This window comes from Euprymna scolopes, chromosome 6 (genome assembly GCF_053919585.1).
Source record: "Euprymna scolopes isolate OS-2025 chromosome 6, ASM5391958v1, whole genome shotgun sequence".
Lineage (NCBI taxonomy): Eukaryota > Metazoa > Mollusca > Cephalopoda > Sepiida > Sepiolidae > Euprymna > Euprymna scolopes.
This window is the reverse complement of record NC_136487.1, coordinates 36,927,415-36,946,709: the sequence shown is the minus strand read 5'-3', so window position 1 is coordinate 36,946,709 and position 19,295 is coordinate 36,927,415. Positions and strand designations below refer to the sequence as shown.

The 19,295-nt window shown below is 30.1% G+C and overlaps 1 protein-coding gene across 9 annotated transcripts in view; it reads right to left on the bottom strand.

The window, feature by feature from the left end:
* Window positions 1-402: 402 nt before the first annotated feature.
* The window catches only part of LOC145277605 (TOX high mobility group box family member 3-like), a 730,818-nt gene continuing 711,925 nt past the window's right edge, over window positions 403-19,295 (bottom strand). For 4 of the 9 annotated variants that reach the window (XM_080129132.1, XM_080129133.1, XM_080129125.1 and 1 more), the window contains 3 exons: window positions 18,314-18,444; window positions 7,040-7,105; window positions 403-1,215 (listed from right to left, as the gene is read on the bottom strand). In XM_080129132.1, coding sequence (XP_079985258.1) covers window positions 1,155-1,215; window positions 7,040-7,105; window positions 18,314-18,444 — 258 coding nt within the window. In that variant the 3' untranslated portion in view covers window positions 403-1,154. The remainder of the gene's footprint in view (window positions 1,216-7,039; window positions 7,106-18,313; window positions 18,445-19,295) is intronic. The other 5 variants (XM_080129128.1, XM_080129129.1, XM_080129130.1 and 2 more) reach the window with 3 other exon arrangements.

Sequence of the window (19,295 nt, the reverse complement as noted above, 5' to 3'; positions counted from 1 at the left end):
CAAACTATGGCAGTCCAACAAAATGCTCACTATTTTAATGTTTTAGTACTCTGTAAACATTATTTTCAAAGGTTTGTGTACCCAAACATCAAATATAGTATGCATGGTTTGCTAAGGTAGTTTAATACAAAGCAGACAATATGGCAATAATTTTAATCGTAAGGTAAAATTTTTTTAAAAATTTAAAAGAAACGAAAACGTCTTGTTTGGTATCGAAATGCAAATAGATTCCAAGAGTTTATGATCTTTGACAGTTTTATTCATTTAAAAAAAAAAAAATCTCAGCCTATTTTGTTTTAAATACTAACATTCTTTTTCATAGAGATGTGATTGCAAAAAAAAGCAACAGCAACAAAAAAAATAAAAAAATAAAAATGAAAACTCATTAAATCTGGCACCAAATCCAGTGATTAAAATGATTTATCTGAATCTAATCTTTCAAAATAAAAATAAAAATTAGCAAATGCTTTGCTGAGAAAATAAGATTTTAAAATTACTAAATTTAAATAACTTTCTAACTTCAGTAAATTCTTTTATTCATGATTTCCCCATCAGAAGCCTTTCCAATTTTACAATAGCCCACAAATGAACAAAATTAACGAGTTTTTTTTTTCCAGCAAATTTTACCGTTTGTTTTTTGTTTTTACATCAGCATTAACCTTATTCCCCATCACCAATTTTTTTTAAAGAATGCGGTAGAATTGTAACAAAATCCAGTTTCTGTCATATTTTCCAACCAATACTTTAAAAATACATAATATGCCTCCTTTATAAAAGTCATTTTTTTAATAAAAATGCAGTGAAAATTAAACATTATATCTTTTTTTTTTTGATTATACAATTTAGACTAAAGCACAAATAATGTTCTTTTTTGGTGAACAGTTTATAAGTGATTCTAACAGTAATTAAAATGGTAGATCACATGACTACCCAACAACCAATCAGAAGTAGTCTCATACAATGTTGGTGGATGCAATATTGGTAAGAGATGTTCATAGTTGGAGTAGTAGTATAGTAATAATAATTAATGTTCAATTTTTCTTCTCTTTCTAAAATTGTAGTCTTTTTTTTTTAACATCCTTGATGTTGTTGCTGATGATGATGATGCCATCTTCGACTTTGTCTCTTTGCTTCTTCTTCTTTCCCACCACAATTTACTTGACAGGGAAAGAGTTTGTTGCTTGTCGGGTGGCAACCCATCCAGTGAAGACATCTCTGGAAAACAAAAGGTAAATAAACACCGGGTTTAATAAATCCAGTTGGCCTTGTTTTGATTGGTGGACAAAACCCAAAGCCATGTTAAAATTCATGCAGTAAACATGGTTACCGGAAATATAACAGAATGCATTATTGGTAATTCAATTGCTGTTATAGAAGCTAGAGTAACAATATAAGTCAATGTATAGAGAAAAAAACTCAACCTAATTAAAAAAACAAAAATTCAAAAAAAAAATCTTTATGTATGTACCTGTTATGGAACAAAAACGTCATATTCCAAAAATCATGTAAATTAATCAAATAATTGTTTTTTTTTACCTAAGCAAATTGTATGAGGAAGCGAGACATTGTATTTTGAGCTACCATGCTTAATAAAGGGAGACAATTCAAACTACCCTGATTTTAAAATTAACATTACAGTATATTATGAATCTTAAAACCTCTTTAAAAATATGGTTTTATATATATATATGTTTACTTGATCAATTTATGTGATTTTTGGGATATGACATTTTTGTCCTGTGACGAGTACCTACAACATTAAGATTTTTTTCTGTAGTTTTGTATTTTTTTTTAAATTAGGTTGAACGCTGGACTTCCACCAAAAGTAGAGTATTACCAATAATCAAGTAGAGTATATAAAAAAAAGTAATAAAAAATAAATTCTTTTTTTTTTTAATTTCAGTAATTGAAAATAAATCCAAATAACAAATGATAATGAATCATGAAACTTGTAAAAATGTCAGTATATCCAGAAAGCATAGCATCTGTCAACAAGTACATGGGTTAAAAGTAATTTTGGTTATGTTGGAATTTTCTTTCATAAAAAAAATGCAATTCGTACATGTATTTGAAACTGAAATACTGATCTTTTTTTTTTTTTTTTTTTTTTAATTATCTATATAATAAAATATCTATATAATAAAATAACCTTTCTTGAATCTTTGTAACTGATAGATTTCTTCTTACAAAATCAATGTTTGACTCTGGTTTGTGAATTCTTTTTTGAGAACTTGAGTCTATGATCTTAATAACCAAAAATGTATTTCAATCCAATTTCTTAAAAAAAAATATCTCATTCACCTAGAAATATTTTTCAGTAATTATCTATATCGCAAAAGCAGTTCTCTGTCGTTTAATGTTTGATTACTTGTCCTTAAGGAAGAACAATCAGTTTGGAGATATTCAAACTGAAGATCTAAAAGTCCTGGTTTTTGGTTGCAATCAATGGAACCGTATTATCGTAGTCATCATTAGTAGTGGAAATTTGGTAATTTTTTTTTTAAAGACCCAGAGGCCACTCGAGGACTTAACATCCGATTAGTTTGTGCCAATTTTATTTTAGAAATATTTCTTTTGGAAGAGTTTTTCAGAATATTTTAGATGAGGATTAATAATCAAAATCAGGAACCTATACAGAATTTCAAACGGAACCTTTCATTTTATCCATAGCACAACGGATAAAGGCACTGAGTGGCAATCAGTTTTAAGTAACAGTTTTCAGGAGGTTGAAGTTTCGATCCTTACTACAGCTGATAACAGTGAAGAATAAATTATTAATTGACACTTCAACCTAGTCATGGCTGACAGAAGAGAACAATCTACCCTGTGGGTTAAGTAAAGGGGTCAGTTCAATGTTCTCGAATTTGATATAAAAATGCATCAATTTGGAGATTACATTGGTGGAAATGTGAAAATAACAGATGACAAGAATAGTAGTTTAAATGATACAAAAAATATTCAATTCTTTTAAAGTTTTTTGAAACTCCATATTTATTTTTAAAAGTAAATAAATGAAGAGAGAAAAAAACTGTACTGTTTTGGAAGCAGGAGTACCAACATTTTTTTTTTCATAATACAGAATTCAAAGAATAATGTTAACACTTATCGTTTCAGTTAGAAAATAAATATATATATAAATATATATATATATATATATATATATATATATATATATATAAACGAATGGACATTCCTGGATAGTGTGGCAGCTTCATAGGCAGATTGCATATTTATGGGTGGGTTTAAAAAATTTAAATTATAGATGTATATCAAGGAGATGGGAGTTATAGGAAGGGTGAGAGAGAAAAAATAAAGTTAAAAAAAAGACAGAGTTAATAAACACAGACCAAAAAAAAAACGAGGGACAAACATGAAATAATCATAAAGAAACTAGAAGAAAGAAAAAAAATCCTGAATGCACATCAAATTAAAAAAATAATAAAATGAAAGATATAATCACTTCCAGAGTCACAAAAATTATCTACAAAGGAGTAAAAAAAAAAAAAAAAAAAATATCCAAAACATGAAATTAAAAATATATAAAATAAATTAAAAATATATAAAATAAATTAAAAATAAAGAAAAATAAAGAAAAAAGAAAAAGTGCAATTGGATTTACAGTCAAACAAAATGAAGAAACAAAGAATTAAACAAAGGGAGTAGAAAAAGAATGGAAGTACATAATATCGTTAGATATATTTAAAAAAGGAAATAAATCAAAAACAAAAAACACCACTTTCTTTTGCACATTACCCAATTTTCCAACATTCAAAACAGAAATAAAAATATTTTATGAAATCAAGAAAGACAGGAAAAAAAGGTAGAAAGATGAAATGAGAAAAAATATTTCACAATTGTTGGCTGTTGTTGTTAATGAGAATGATAGAATATGAATTTCTATAAAAAAAAAAAAAAAAAGAAACTGACTCCTAACGGATTTTTTTTTTTTTAACTATAAAGGCCTTAATTTAACTCGATAATAAGGGTTAATGAATGTAAGGTAGTGGTATAATAATAATAATTAACGGTGTAAATTGGGTAGAATTTGATTATTTATGGCATACGGCTCAACAAAAACTTGTTTACATTGAATCTGAAAGCTATGTTGTATTCAATCAGGAAGCAAGCCAGTGGAACAGTGTTCCAAAGGCAGGCAGTTTTCTGGGTAAGAAACTTTGTTCATGGAATCTGTGTTTAGATTTAGGCAAAAATAGAGAGTGGGGGAAATCCTATATAGTGATTGTTTCATCAGTTTTCAATATATCCATACTTATTTATACATGGAGAAAAGTAAGGTGTTCTGAATGGGTCAATTTACACCGAAAAACACACACAGGGTATCAACCACGATAATACATGTTGTGGCACTGCTTTTTATACATAACATGAAAATCAACCTCTCAAAATTCAAGACAGTAGATCGTGAAGAGACAAAAAGTTTGATCCTTACAAAGAGAACATTATAACAATCTAGAAATATTCTACTTGTTCTTTCCTTAGTCCGTACGTTATGCTTTGAAAAAAAAAAAAAAACATATTTAAAAGCCAAATTTTGCGAATTTGGCTTTTAAAAAAGGCCAAGCTGGGAACCTTGGACAAGAATATGAGAGTAACCTTCCTTTGATGTAGACTCGTTTTTGAATAACACAATAATAATAATAATATGATCATTATTGTAATGGTGTGAGAAAGGAACTTGTAACTTTGATGTGCAGCAGTTCTTCAAAAAAAGAAGTCAGTGAAATGTTATGTATTGAACTATGTAGCACAATATTACTTTCTGAGTATTAAGTACTTATTAATTTATCCCATTTGGCTTAGTCCTATATTTAAAAAACAATGGAAACTATTTTCATAGAAATGATAATAAACTCATATTTGCTGTGTGTTATTGGTTTTTCTGTCCAAAATAAATCATTTTTCAGCTATCAAGAAAATATCAGCTTTACCAAAACATTTGTTGATTACATATAATAAAGTAATGTTAAGATAACTCACATTTCTCATTTGTTATATAGACATCATGTAAATGAAATAAAAAATAATAAACCAAATGATAATCTTGCCTTTGAATCTTGTCCATTTAGTTTATACAGTCTTCTGCTAAAAGGTATTTTTAATATGATATATAATTTACTTAATTAAAAAGAATTGAAATAAAGCAAAGGTTGCACAATCTCTACCTACTATTCTCCTGATCCAGTATTGTTTAAGTTCAATGACAGAGTATATTGAAAGGCAACTGAGAGTAATGCTGGGATATGCGAAGAAGCCGATTAAATATTAAAAAAGAAAAAGGTTTCATATCTAATTAATGAACATAAATAAAATATTAGTTAAGCAAACTAAATTCTGATCTCAGATGAAAAAAAAAATGGCAACTTAAAAAAAGTTATCGATTTTGATTAAGCATCTATCACCACCAACAGCCAAATAATTGGAATTATGAAAGAAAAAAAAAGAAAAGAAATGGCTGTTTTACCATTTCCACAGATTACAACATGTCAAGCTTTTGATTTAGAAGCAAACAATTCAAGACCAAATTCTTCAACAGTAGCAACGCTTGTACTAGCACATACATCCATTTGACAGAGCTGGTCCCTTTTTATCCCCAACATGACTTGCAGAAAGAAGAGAAAATATAGAAAAGCAAAACAAAATGTCTACGAATGGAAGATAGAGAACGGAAGAGAAGAACTAGAGAAAAGGGAGGGGGAAGAGTGGGGAGAGGGGAGCATTCTTTTCTTTTTTTTATTCAATTCTAATATGAACTTTTGTAAAACTTGCAAGCTGTTGCCTAGCGTACAACTCAGAGACTTTCTGTCTTTATTGCAGTATTGTAAGAGTATTCCTTCAATTATAAAGGTTCTATCATCATTTAAACTGGCATATATTCAGGTTTTACAGTCTTTAAAATCTATATCTTATATGGTCTTTGGAATCGGCTCATGACAAATCATAGTTCTACCCTCTTTAAAACTAACACATATAAGGTCTAGCATTTTTAAAACTGTCACATATGGGAGGGGTTTATCCTCTTTAAAAATAGTTTTATTCTTTAAACTGTTATAGGGGGCTTTATCCCATTTAAAACTGACACATAGCGTTTTATCTAATATGTTTTTCCTCTTAAAAAAGGACACATATAGGGCTTTCTCATTTTTAAACTTAAATTGTATAGGATTCCCCCTTTTTAAAAACCGTCACATATGTGGGGTTTACCCTTTTTTAAAAACTGCCTCATATGGGCTTTTTACTCTTTTTAAAAACGGTCACATGTAAGGTTTTACCCTTTTAAAAATTGTACCATCTTTAAACTTGAAGGATGGAGTTCTATATCCTTTCAAAGTAAAGCAAATATCCTTTAAAATTGCATGCTGTGTTCCGTAATTATTGGATTTAATATTAACAGAATTTTACTCTCATCGAAAATGAAATGGATGAAATTTTATTCTATTAAAAATGTCTATCGAGATTTAACTACTTCACAAATTAAATGGATAAAATATTTACCCCTTGGAGATTAGTATATTACAACTTTTTAAAAAAGGTCTTGCCCTCTAAATCATTTATGCCTACAAGTTTCTGTTTAAAATAAAAAGTTGCATATAGAGATTTACCCCCCCCTTTTCAATTATATGTATTGCACCTTCTTTAAAAATGTTACACTTTGAATACGAATATTTTAGTCTAAGTTGTGAGAATTTCAATGCTCAAAATTATACAAAATTATTGTTTTGATACAATTCCTGTCATCATAATGGCTGGGGAATGTTATTTAAAAAAAAAAATGGTCTTTTTTTTTCCTCCCCACTTATTATTTTTTTTTCCATTTTCCAGGAATCCAGGCATTTAAAATTCAGTTGGTTGCATGATGATGTCGACATCCGCCATGCTGTTCTAGGAAAATTGGTGAGGGCGGGTGGGTGTGTCTACACCGTCCACCATTGCAGAACCAATTTTGCACCTGCCCATAGTCTAAGAAGCTGACGCCACTGTCTTGGAATGTGCATGGAAACCACCAAACTGGGATGTTTACCTTTGTTGCTTCACACTGAGACAGCAGGGTCGTCCAATTTGGACCGTTTGACTGCACAAGCCGACTCTAAAAAGTAAAGGAGTTGTCAGTCAAGGTAAGAAATTATGGTGGGTGGAACGAGGAACGAAGAAGGAACGAATGAATAAAAGCCAGGAAAAGAACATCGGACTGCACTTAGGAAACATAGTTAGATGCTACTAGTGAAGGTTGCTAGATATATAAATAAAATATACATTTGGATGGGTGGGAGTGGGGATAGAGAGTAACTAATAAATATACCAGAAGATCTATAGAAAGACCAGATAAATGCAAAACAAAGATTTACTTTAGTAAATATTCCGATGCGATAAATAACAAGAAACAAAAATTTAATTAAAATTTAATTAAATTTTAATTAAAATAAGTAAAAATAAAAGTTGAACATTTTTCTCTTAAAAAATAAAATACTTAACTTTAAATACAAAAAGCAACACTATATATTTTTATGTATATAATAAAAGTTTTGAAATTTTTTAACCAAGACAAAGTATTAAGCAAAGTTGTTATTTTTTTTTTTTTTAATAACGGCTTATATATACAATGCATTCAGAACATTAGTAATAACAAAGTCCAAATCCTATGGACAAATGAATATATATATATATATATATATATATATATATATATATATATATATATATATATATATATGACAAAAATCTATATTCCAAATTTCAATATGTTGACCATCTTACAGTTTATTTCTTTAAATACGCAATATATATATATATATATATATATATATATATATATATATCATGTAATTATACTGAGCTTCATAAATTAAAGGACTGGTATAAATAAAAGATGAAATATAAATAAATAAACATATTTCCCCATATATATATATATATATATATATATATATATATATATATATATATATATATATATATATAAAGGAATAAATTATCATCTTATGAACTAGATCATTTTACTATTTAATAACAATTTTGGAATAAAACGTGTTTTTTTTTTTAGGTTTCTAGAAGAGTTGAACGTAAACAAGTAATCTAAGCTGTTTACTCCCCGCCCCCCAAAAATCCTTCTTCAGAAAAAAAGTTCTGTTTTTTCCTTGACTGATTTTTATTGAATTTTTTACTAATCACGGTTTTTCTTTTCTAACGATTTGAATTCTTTTATCGTCCATAGGCTATTATTTTTTTTTTTTCGATCTTCTCTGGATTATTTACGTTTGTGTCTTTTACTCGTTTGTGACCAGATGAGGAGTAAATGCATGAGTGCAGCAGGTGTTGGAGAGTTACATTTAATTGAGAGAAACGTGAACTCAAACATGCAGTGTGAAATACTAAAGCAGAGCATGATTCCCTACCTCCAGAATCTGGGTCACAGGACAATGTTCCAGCATGACAATGACCTCAAACACACTTCCTAGACGACCACTGCTTTACTGAAGAGGCTAGGGGTAAAGACGATGGACTAGCCAAGCATGTCTCCAGACTTGAACCCTATAGAACATCTTTGGGGGGATCCTCAAGCGAAAGGTGGAAGTGTGCAGAGTCTCAAATATCTGACTTAGAATCAGCACTTTATGACTCTTTTTCAGCATCACCATAATTTATGCATACATGTTTGTACACACCACAAGCACATATGTAAATTAGATGGTAAAATGATAAATTTCTTTACTCTTATATAAGAATAATAACACTTCTATATAATAATAATAGAAGTAATAATAAAGAAACTTATTATTTTTAGTTATACAAGGAGAATGTATTAATCCTACATTAGTCCCATGGGGTGTTTTGTCACCCCAATTTTGCTTAAGTGCTCATAATTCTTAGTTGGCAACTTATTTCTATTCCCCCCTCCTAGTACTCTCCTGACTCTGGGGGTATAACACAGGCGGTATGGCACAATTTAATCTCAATTTTCCTTGGAGGTGAATCAGATTGACAGTCAATGTTTATGTAATGAACTCATATTCATTTTTCTTGCTATTTCAACTCATGAAAACATTTTGTGTTCATCATAGATATTAAAAAAATAATACAAACTAGTGCATCCTGTGGGTATTTTTGAATTAATCAATTAAAGATTTTTAAAAATTTCCTTAGTTTTTATTTTATTGTATTATAATTTATTTTATTGTATTATTTTATATTAATATCGACAAGCTACAAGTAATTCAAACTGTTCAACAGGAACTGTAGATATATCTTGAACCAGCAGAATAATTATATTTTACAAAAACTATGATAACACTATAAACATTTTTGTATTGGGTGTATAAACGCCCAATGGGATTAACCATGTTTGGAACACCCGTCACTAATGCAGGGTTAACAGATGTCACAGTTTATAAGTTTTCAAATGAAACCAAAGCCGAAAAAATTGTGGTAGTGATCTAACAAGCCTAGTGTATGTTTAGTATATGTGTGTGTGTGTGTGTGCATGCGTCATTGTTGGCTTATCTAATGCAGAAATCTACCTAAGAGTTGTGTTTAAAAAAAAAAAGAGATAAAGAGAGAGGAAGTATATAGAGAGAAGAGGATAATAAAATAAAAAAGACAAAGAGAAAAAAAAAAGAATTCTAAATTTTTTTTTTTTTTTTAATTATTTGTGAAAGAAAAACTCAAAAGACATCAAAGAAAATGATGAAAGCTATAGAACAAATGAAGAGTCATTTTAAATGTTAAAAATTTTAAATACTAATAAACGAATTTGAATATTTAAAACATGGAGGAATGTTAGACGAATCCTCCATTTTTGAAAATCTTTGTAAACAAAGTTTTTTGAAAAGTATTTCTTGCATTTACTATCAATTAGCCACTATAGCCTATGCTCGTCAAACAAACAAAAAAAAAAACGCTTTTTCAATAAATCTTCTTTATAAAGGAGTCCTATTTCCAACGTTAATTAATTATAAAATGAACTCTTATAAGCCATAAAGAAATGTGTAGATTTTAATTTTCCGTCATTACACATGACTTTCTATTACTTCCTAATTGGGAGTAAAAATGCTTATTTTTACGATTAAATTCAAAATCATCACAGACTGTAAATCAGGGCTCATTTTTTATATTGGAAACAAAACAAAGAAATTTCTAAAAGCTATGTAATTAAAAATATCTGCAGGCCAAGTAATCATGACCGCTGGTTCCTAATTCATAAAAAACTTATATTGTAAGAAATTTACTGACAAAAGGCGAATAACTGATTCAAATTTTAGAGGAAGACTGATCCACATTTTAAAAAGGGGACAATTAATGCAGCGATGGGTCCATATTTTAGAGTGGTTTAACTATGTAATCGACAAAAAATTAAATATAACAGATTACTTCCGGTAAAAATTTAAATTCAGTCGCCAGTGGAAATGTCCCAGAATACAAATATTTATTTTAATTTTACATTTAAAAGTTTATCATCAATATGATACTTACATAAAGCAATAATAATAATAATAATAATAATAATAATAATAATAATAATAATAATAATAATAATAATAATAATAAATATATAAATAATCCATAATATTTAATTATCCATCCCAAGATCATCTTTTGTCCGTTTGAACGAATCTAGTAGTGATGTACACCGAAATTTCTTTAAAACAAGGGGACATGAATTCATCAATCAAAACAAACAAAGAGCGAGCAGTAATGAAAGTAAGATTAGTTGAAAATTGGGGTAAGCCAAATTCAACTATAAAAACGTTCACACAATGTAAATCCATGCGATTAATCTGATACCCCTAATGAAACAAACGTTTCTGTGGAGCATACTTGTCAAAAGTATATCTTTATGCTGCTGCTACTACTACTAAACTCTATCCATATACTGAGCACGGTTGAAGTAAATAGGGGAAAATATGTATGCGCAACATTATTTTATTATATATATATATATATATATATATATATATATATATATATATATATACACCATGTAAGTTTATGTTAAGTTCCAATTAAACCTTACTGTGTTTATATAAAAGTATTCAATAATAAAGAGAGCTATATATTCGGTATAAAACTTTTTTATTTATGCGAACAATTTTTAGCTACACATTTGCAGACATATGTCAGCCAAAGCTGTAGATCAGTTAGACCACATCCAATAGAGACCTGAGGAGGTCTAACTGATTTACAGCTTTGACCGAAACATTTCTGCAAATGTATAACCAAAAACGTTTGTATAACTAAAAAGTCTTATACCTAATATACATATATAAAATCATTGGTTTGTTGCTACAGTTAACGAAAAGCCAAAGAAAGGCAAGCAGATATCATCTAAAAATACAAAGCCATATTCCTTTGTTTGGGTTTGGTTCCCATTTGAACATAGTCCAGATTATCATCGGTTGACTGCCTTCAATGGCGATGAGGTCTTTCTCTAAGTTCAAATTTTGCTGCAAGCAATTTTGGTTTCTTGATTAATTTAACAGTTTTATTGAGCTTTTATTTCCTATCGACTTCAATTCACAACCGATTTATTTGTGTCTATTTATAGACATGTGTAGATTCAAAAGAGGAGGATAAGAGTAAATGAAAGTTGATACACATACAAAGACATTGGGATGAATGAGTGCATTAAAGTGTGTTTGTTCTTTATGAAGTAAGTAATGTTCACTTGCCAGTTATTAAGGGAAAGAAGAAAATAAGGCTCAAAGGGGGAGAAAAAGAAACAAGTTGTTTTTTGAGAAAGTTAATAAAAGAGAAAAAAAGGTGGTAGGAGAAACAAAAAAAAAAAAAACGAGGAAAAGGTAAAGAACGGTTAGAATGGAATTTTTAAAAAAGAGAAAAACGGAAAATAAAATAGAAAAAAGGGCAAAAGAAAATTGGAAAAAAGTAAAAATGGTTAGAATAGAATTAAAAAAGAAAAAAAGACGGAAAATAAAATAAGAGAAAGAAAAAGGGGAAAAAAAGAAATTGTGAAAAGTAAACAAAAAAAGTAAAACTGTTAAGTAAAAAGAATTAAAAATGACGAAGTAAAGAGGAAAGAAAGATAAAAAGAAAAGCAGAAAATATAAAAAAAGCAAACGTTTTTAATTCAAAAGAAAAAAATTAAAAAGCTTTTTTGAAAAGAGAAACGAAATAGTAAAAACTATTTTCTCATTTATCAAAAAACTTCTTTTTTTCTGAAAAAAAAAAAAAAATTATTTTTAAGAAAAAAAAAGCGTAAAAAATAAGGATAGAAGAGAAAAAAGTTTTGAGAAAACTAAAACAGAGAGAGAGAAAGATAGAGAGAGAGAGAGAGAGAGAGAGAGAGAGGTGAAAACGAAAAGTAAAAATTGAAGAAAAACAATTTGAACAAAAGAAAAAGAACAACAGAAGCCAATTGTGTTTCATGCAACAAAACAAAAACAAACAAAAAAAAAAACGGAAAAAAAAACACAACATAGCTGACAGGTGGGCTCTTGTTGTTTCACTTGGACGATCTAAAGATCAAAACGAAAAAGCAGCAGAAACACATTTGATAGGTTCTTTTGATCCAAGTTTCTTTATCAAATCACACACACACACACACACGAGATAATATATTGGGATTAGTCATCAGTTTTATTCAAAAAGATACTCAAGGTCCAATTAAGAATCACTTCTTATGAATTGGATTCATGAGATTGTGGTGAATGATTAAAGATGAGATGCCAACTGGTTCGTTAATATTAGTGTTGGGACGATTAATTGGAATCAGAATCATGAATGGAAAAAAAAATCAGAACTTTTAGAGGTATTAGAATCTATATCAGAAAAATTTGTGTCTAGTTTCTGATGGTAAAAACGATTCTTTTAATTGTTTTTGTTTAAAACTTAATTTTCCTTTGTTGGTATTAATGATAAAATGGTAAATATTTATTGATTTTAAACTAACATTGAAACTAAAATTGATAAATCACCCTCACCTCCCATTTTGTGTTTGCGGAAAATATGCATATGTTACATAAGTTTGACAAAAAAAAAACAAAAAAAAAAACATAACCTCTACAGCTAAATATTTGGAAATTTTAAAAGAATTGGAAATTTAGAAAAGAATTGATAATTGTATTGGAATTGGGAAACGAAACATATTGGAATTGTCCCATCATTAGTTAATATACTTTTTTCTCTCTTTCTTCCATTTTTACTATCTTTTTATTTTGCGAAAAAAAAAAAGCTGCATTTAGATAGTGGAAAAGTATGAGGCAGTTAAGTCAGTAACTAGGATCAAAATTCAATTATTTGGATATATGAACTAATCAGAAGGCAAACAAATCTTCTCAGATGAAAAGTGTTTCTATATAAGTAGAAACGATGCAGCCACCCATAAAAAAGAAAATATTTGCAGACAAAAGATTGCTGGCGCTTTGTGAGAAGCTATGGCTATAGCCTTGGAGTCTTCAGAGTCAGATCAATTGCTAAATCTAAACCCCATACTTGAGATAGGTGAAGTGAATGTCAGCAAGATGTCCATATCATTGACCAAGCCAAACTACCCTAAAATAACACATTTTAGAGGGCTTCCCACCATGCAACTCTATAGAATTTCTTATCCACACTTTGCGGAACTTTTCTCGACAAAACTTTAGGAACTTCAAGAATGTACTCATTCTGATCATCATGATGGAAAAAAAAAAAGTAATTTTTAAAAAATTTAAATAAACCGTAAAAATAATAATTCCTAAACTTTTGTGTTATTCAATTCATTTAAAAGAATAATTTCACTGAATAAGCGCACAATGACAAAGATTAAGAAAATGACAACCAAAATTACATATCGTATGTTTTTTATTGTGTTTTTAACCTGTGTTTAATCGCTTCTTTATATACTGAAGCGGCATTCACCCTAGGCAGGTTGATCTGGCATCCGCCAATGGAGGAATTTTCATGGGAGTATGAAATTCACAAGTGGTCCTCAGTCGCATGTATATCCTGTCAGGGAAGCTGACGATATTAAGAATTTGCAGCTCTTGCCGGAAGGAGTCGACGTCCTTCTACATACAGCGCCTGGAAATGACCAAATTAGTCACCCATCTAATACTGACCAGGCTCAACGTTACTTAATTTCGGTGATCTAATGAGAACTGATGTGTCAACATGATTATGACGTATAATTCGGTTCTTGGTGCGAATTGGCTCACATGAGAATAACATTGACTATTATGTACTTGAATAGCGGTCAATCTGAAATAACGAAAAGAAATTTAAGAATCTACAATGTATGTTTTTTAAGCAATTTGTTAGCTTTTTTGTTTTTTTTTCTTCCAGTATCTTTCAGACAAAACTTGTGGCAAACTTTATATCCATTTATCAATCACTCGGACTATACATAAGTTGATATTTTATGCAGAGCTGGAGGGGAGTTGTTGGTTCATATTTTTTCCAAACTGTACAAATGAATTTACGCAGTACTTGAAATTAGTGCACCAAACGCATCCATTCATTCTAAAAAGGTAAAAAATCTTTTCCATTGAATTAAATTGTACCAATGTTATCGTAATTTCATCACCTATACTTTGGTAAAGCTTTTATAAATGTTGAATTATTTATTCCATCCATCCATCCATAACCTTGAGCCCCTGGAGTGACATAGGCCATCCACAACTTTTGTAGCGAGGAGTTCTTTTTTTGGGGTGAGGGTGCTGGCCCCACGCCCAACCTTCCCAGAAGGTACATACAGTGCCTAGCCTTCCCAAATGGTCACCCATCTGATACTGACCAGGCTTAATGTTGCTTAACTTCAGTCGAGCACTTGCCATGAAAATAACGATAAAGCAGAGACAAACTCGTAACATCTATTCTGTGAAATAGAGGTTGTAGGGAAGAGAAAAGGACATCTACGAGATTTTAGATATAGTCTTCCAAACTCATGCTGTCAGATTTACGGGGGTTAATGCTTACTGGTATAAACTGTGTGGTTGATATGCCAGATTCTAATTATAATAAATAATTGGAAGACGGTGAAAAATAGACCTTCCCTCCTGTGCTATAAGAAAATTTTTATTTTAAATAGTTGTTTCAAATGCACTACAATGGGTAATGTGGCTAGATCAATAATCTATTATTGATACCAATTCCTTTTCTTCACAAAATTCTACATCAATAATTGAGATGCAAATGTTTTCAAACTGAATCAATACTTCTGTGTCAAAAGATTTAAAAAAAAAAAAAAGAAAAGAAAAAGAAAAAATAGAAAGTTACTTTTTGTAAAAAAAAAAAAATGTCTAAATTATATTCGTTTACCAAAAACGATTGTGGAAAACATAATAACAGATGTTCTAACCTTATTAGGGGTGGGGTTTTATTTTGAATACAATATCCATTTTTTAAACCCCTCTCTCCTCTGATCTACACACACACGTGTTAAACTCGAAAGATCAATAAATTACATAAATAAGTGCGTTTAATATTCTATAGCTATTACTTGGTCTTCAGTCAAAGATTTGGGGATCTTAAGTAGAACGACCTCTGGAGTGAATGTGGTATTATGGTAATTGAAGACTCTAGCTAGGAATATCCTAGACAGTTATAAAATACAGTGACAAGGATGACCATAACCCCCCCCCCCTCGGACACACACACACATTTTTGAATGGCCTTGTGCCTAATTCGTTTCAACTAATGCAAACATTTTTTGAAACAAATAAATTTTTTAAAAGTTAAGTATCTGTTCTGTTTGGTCTCAGGAGATTATCTTCCAAGAAAGGAAGTTAGGGTTCGGATTAGTGGCTTATGCTTGATGGTCTAAGGTAGGGATTTTCAAACTTTTTGACTTACGGACTCTTTTATATTTCAGGTTTTTCTCTAGGGACCCTTTATAAATATAAAATTTATACATAAATTTTTGCATTCATGAAATAAAACTGGTTTTAAGCTTACTTTCGACATAAGTATTCAAATAAATTAATACTCCATATTGATGCAAAACGCAGCAAAATTGTTTTATTCAAAAAATGAATTTTTTGTGCAAATAAAAACAGTAATAGTACTTTACAAATAGTTTTCTCGTCAATTACAAACGTTAATTACACCAGTTTTTTTTTTAAATACTAACTTATCGAAAAGAATGTGCTTGTTTGAATTTTGCACAAACTATCAATTCTTTGTGATATTGCTGATAAACATACACATAAGTCACTTTTTGGAGAAAGCTTCGACCTGTACTTATTTTTAAAATTGGTGAGGACCCTTTATCTTATCTGCGGATCTCAGTTTGAAAACCTCTGGAATAATGCACCATCACCTAGGAATTTTAACCAGAATGATCAGAGTTAATTTTGCACCTGCCCAAAAACTCCTTTCCTGATGTTGAGTTCCTGTTCAATTATTCTTTGTGTAGGTTTCTCTGCAATTACGACATCCTGCTAGGCAGGTCTTCAAAATTGTTCTTCTCTTTTTTGAAGTGTGGGATAGGGGTCTGAATTCCCACTATGAAGTGACCTTATGCCTAACTTTGCCAGTGCAAGAGGCAGGTAAGCAAATTGCTTGAATACAACTATTTTATGTTATAATTTCGTGATAATTTAACTGTATACTTACATACTTTTAATGTTTAATTTATATTTAAGATTTCTGTGAACTGTTACATCGTTCTAGAAAGGCATCACGCACAAAAGACAAAATATAGTGACTGCATTGACAATTCTATTCTTTTTTGAATTTTTGAGATGAGGATTGGTTATTCATATTATTTGGATTCATCGAACTACTGTTCTCATTTTGAGTGTCATTTTCACAACGTTTTGGTCGATGTAACCTCCGACCTTCTTCTTCAGGTGTATCTTGTTGAACTCAGGGAATTTGGAAAGAATTTTGAACGGAACCCTTTATTTACTTCATGGGGGTGACACGCTCTTGTTCCGTTAGCTATGACTTGATAGAGATCCTATGTAATTCACAATTGTATTTTTTTGGTTGCCCACACTGAGAACTGAACCTTCAGGAGATTATCAATTTTACAATTAATTTTTCCAAGTACTCTAACCACTGCACTATAGATCCTTGCGTGAAGTAAATAAAGGGTTCTGTTCAAAATGCTGTCCAAATTCTCGAGTTTGAAAAGATACACCTGAAGAAGGTCGGAGGTTACAGCAACCGAAACGTTGTGAAAATGACACTCAAGATGAGAGCAATAGTCTGATGAATCCAAATAATCCAAATTCTATCGTTTTGTTTTTTTACTAATGAGTGCCAAATAAGGAGAAGGATTGTTTCCATGAGTCGAAAACAAACAAGTGAGTATGGTCAAAAAAGCATTCTTGTGGCTAAATAAAGACAAACCCGCAGCAGCTTGGAGGTGATGGTGGCTAAATGGTTAACAACACGGACCGACAATCCAGTTCATTCCACAGAAACACTTTCATTTAGGGATGTTGGCAATCTTCATTTGGTTCCTTCCATAAGTACTTGCTGCCTTCTATTTAAAAAAGAACTAACTAGAAAGATACTAGAGAAACAAATGCCAACAATAATCATCTGATCCATACAAAATGGATGAATGATGCCCAACCGCTGGTAGATGAAAGATGAAGAGAATGAAGAGCATGGGACAAAGCAAACACAAGATTCCATGAACAAAGCTTCTTTCTTAGAACTGCACGCCTGTGAAATTCTGTTCCGTCTGCCTGCTTCCCACCTGACTACAACTTGGATGTCTTCAAGTCCAACGTTAACAAATTCCTAATGAACCGCCCTCTTAAGTAAACACTTCATTAAATCTCCACACTAACGTACTGTACTTGCAATAGCCCTTATCCCTGAGTGGCTTCCGGGCCTTGATAAGTGGTGACCACCGTGTAAAAAAAAAAAAAAAAAAAAAAAAAAAAAGGAAAAAGAAACCGAAAAGGCATCTTCCCTTTGTTACCACCTATGAAACCAATCGTCCATCACAGATTCTTTTGGACAAACCTACTGAGAACGGACCAACCTTACTACACTGACTCTCAACAGAAAGTGAAGAAAAATAAAATCAGTTATTTTTTTTTTTTTTAATTCATCGCATGGGATTTTCATAAGAGTTGAGCAGCAGTATTCAACACATCACAAAGGAAATTCGCAAGGAAATTGCATTGCATGCTGGGAAGAGGAGTAGCAAAAGAGTTGAAAGAAAAAAAATTTGCAAGCAAATAAAAATAAAAGGATTAAATATTATATATTTTATTGTATGCGTGTGTATAGAAAAAAATACAAAATTTAAAATACTAGTTTTAGTAATAAGAATAATAATGTTAATATAAATTAATATTAGTAATAAAAAAAAAATGTATGAAAATAAAAGATAAATACTTACCGGCAATGACTAACAACACATTCATTGCTACAATATTCACTATCCCAGCCAGGGTTATCAATAGCATTATTTTGGCAACCATTACGAACACACATACCAGGACCAGCATTACACATGCCTCGGGGTCCAGCCTGATAGGGTGAAAAAAATATGAATATGAATCAAATAATTAATTAGAAGAGATATCAGATTTGTATCATATGAATTTCATAATCTGGATATTCGAAATCTAACAACTATTCCCTCCCCCTTTGACAAAAACAAAACAAAAAAAAATCTGGTATGTCCTTTAACCTTATTAATTTGAGTTTTGATTGGTTTGGAGTAGTTTTACGAGAAATGAAGAATTTGGGGGGTATTTACTGCCAAAATAATACCCATTGTAAATTAAACATTGTATGTGCTTAATTGAACGCAAGTTGCTATTTTACCCAAAGCTGGAGAGAAATTGCAGGAATAAAAATGAGGTCAATGTTCATGCAGAACACTAGAACTCAGCAAAGTTTAAAAGCATACACACATTTAGACATGTTTAGGATCTCTTGTAGCAGATGTCTCCCTGGTTTCTACTTTTGCATTTCTTGCACATGTGCCCTTATTCCGAATTCATAACAGTGAGCCGGCGTCAGTAGACTTGTTTTTTTTGTTTTGTTTTTTGTTTTGTTTTTTTAACTAAAACGGCCATTAATGTTTTCTTTTATGTTTAACATATTTCAAATTGATATAAATTATTGCAAAATAAAAATAATTAAATTACAACAAAAATCATTTTTCTTATTTCGATTTATTTAATCAAGTAAAATTTGCATTTTTTGATTACTAAATTAAAAAAATTATTCTAGTAAATTACCTAACAAATTAATTAACAAAAATATCGTAAAAAACTGAACTTGAAAATACTATGAAAAAAAAAAATCTTTTTAATCAAGTAAAAAAATAGAATTTTTATTTGATTAAATAAATCCAAATAAGAAAAAAGATT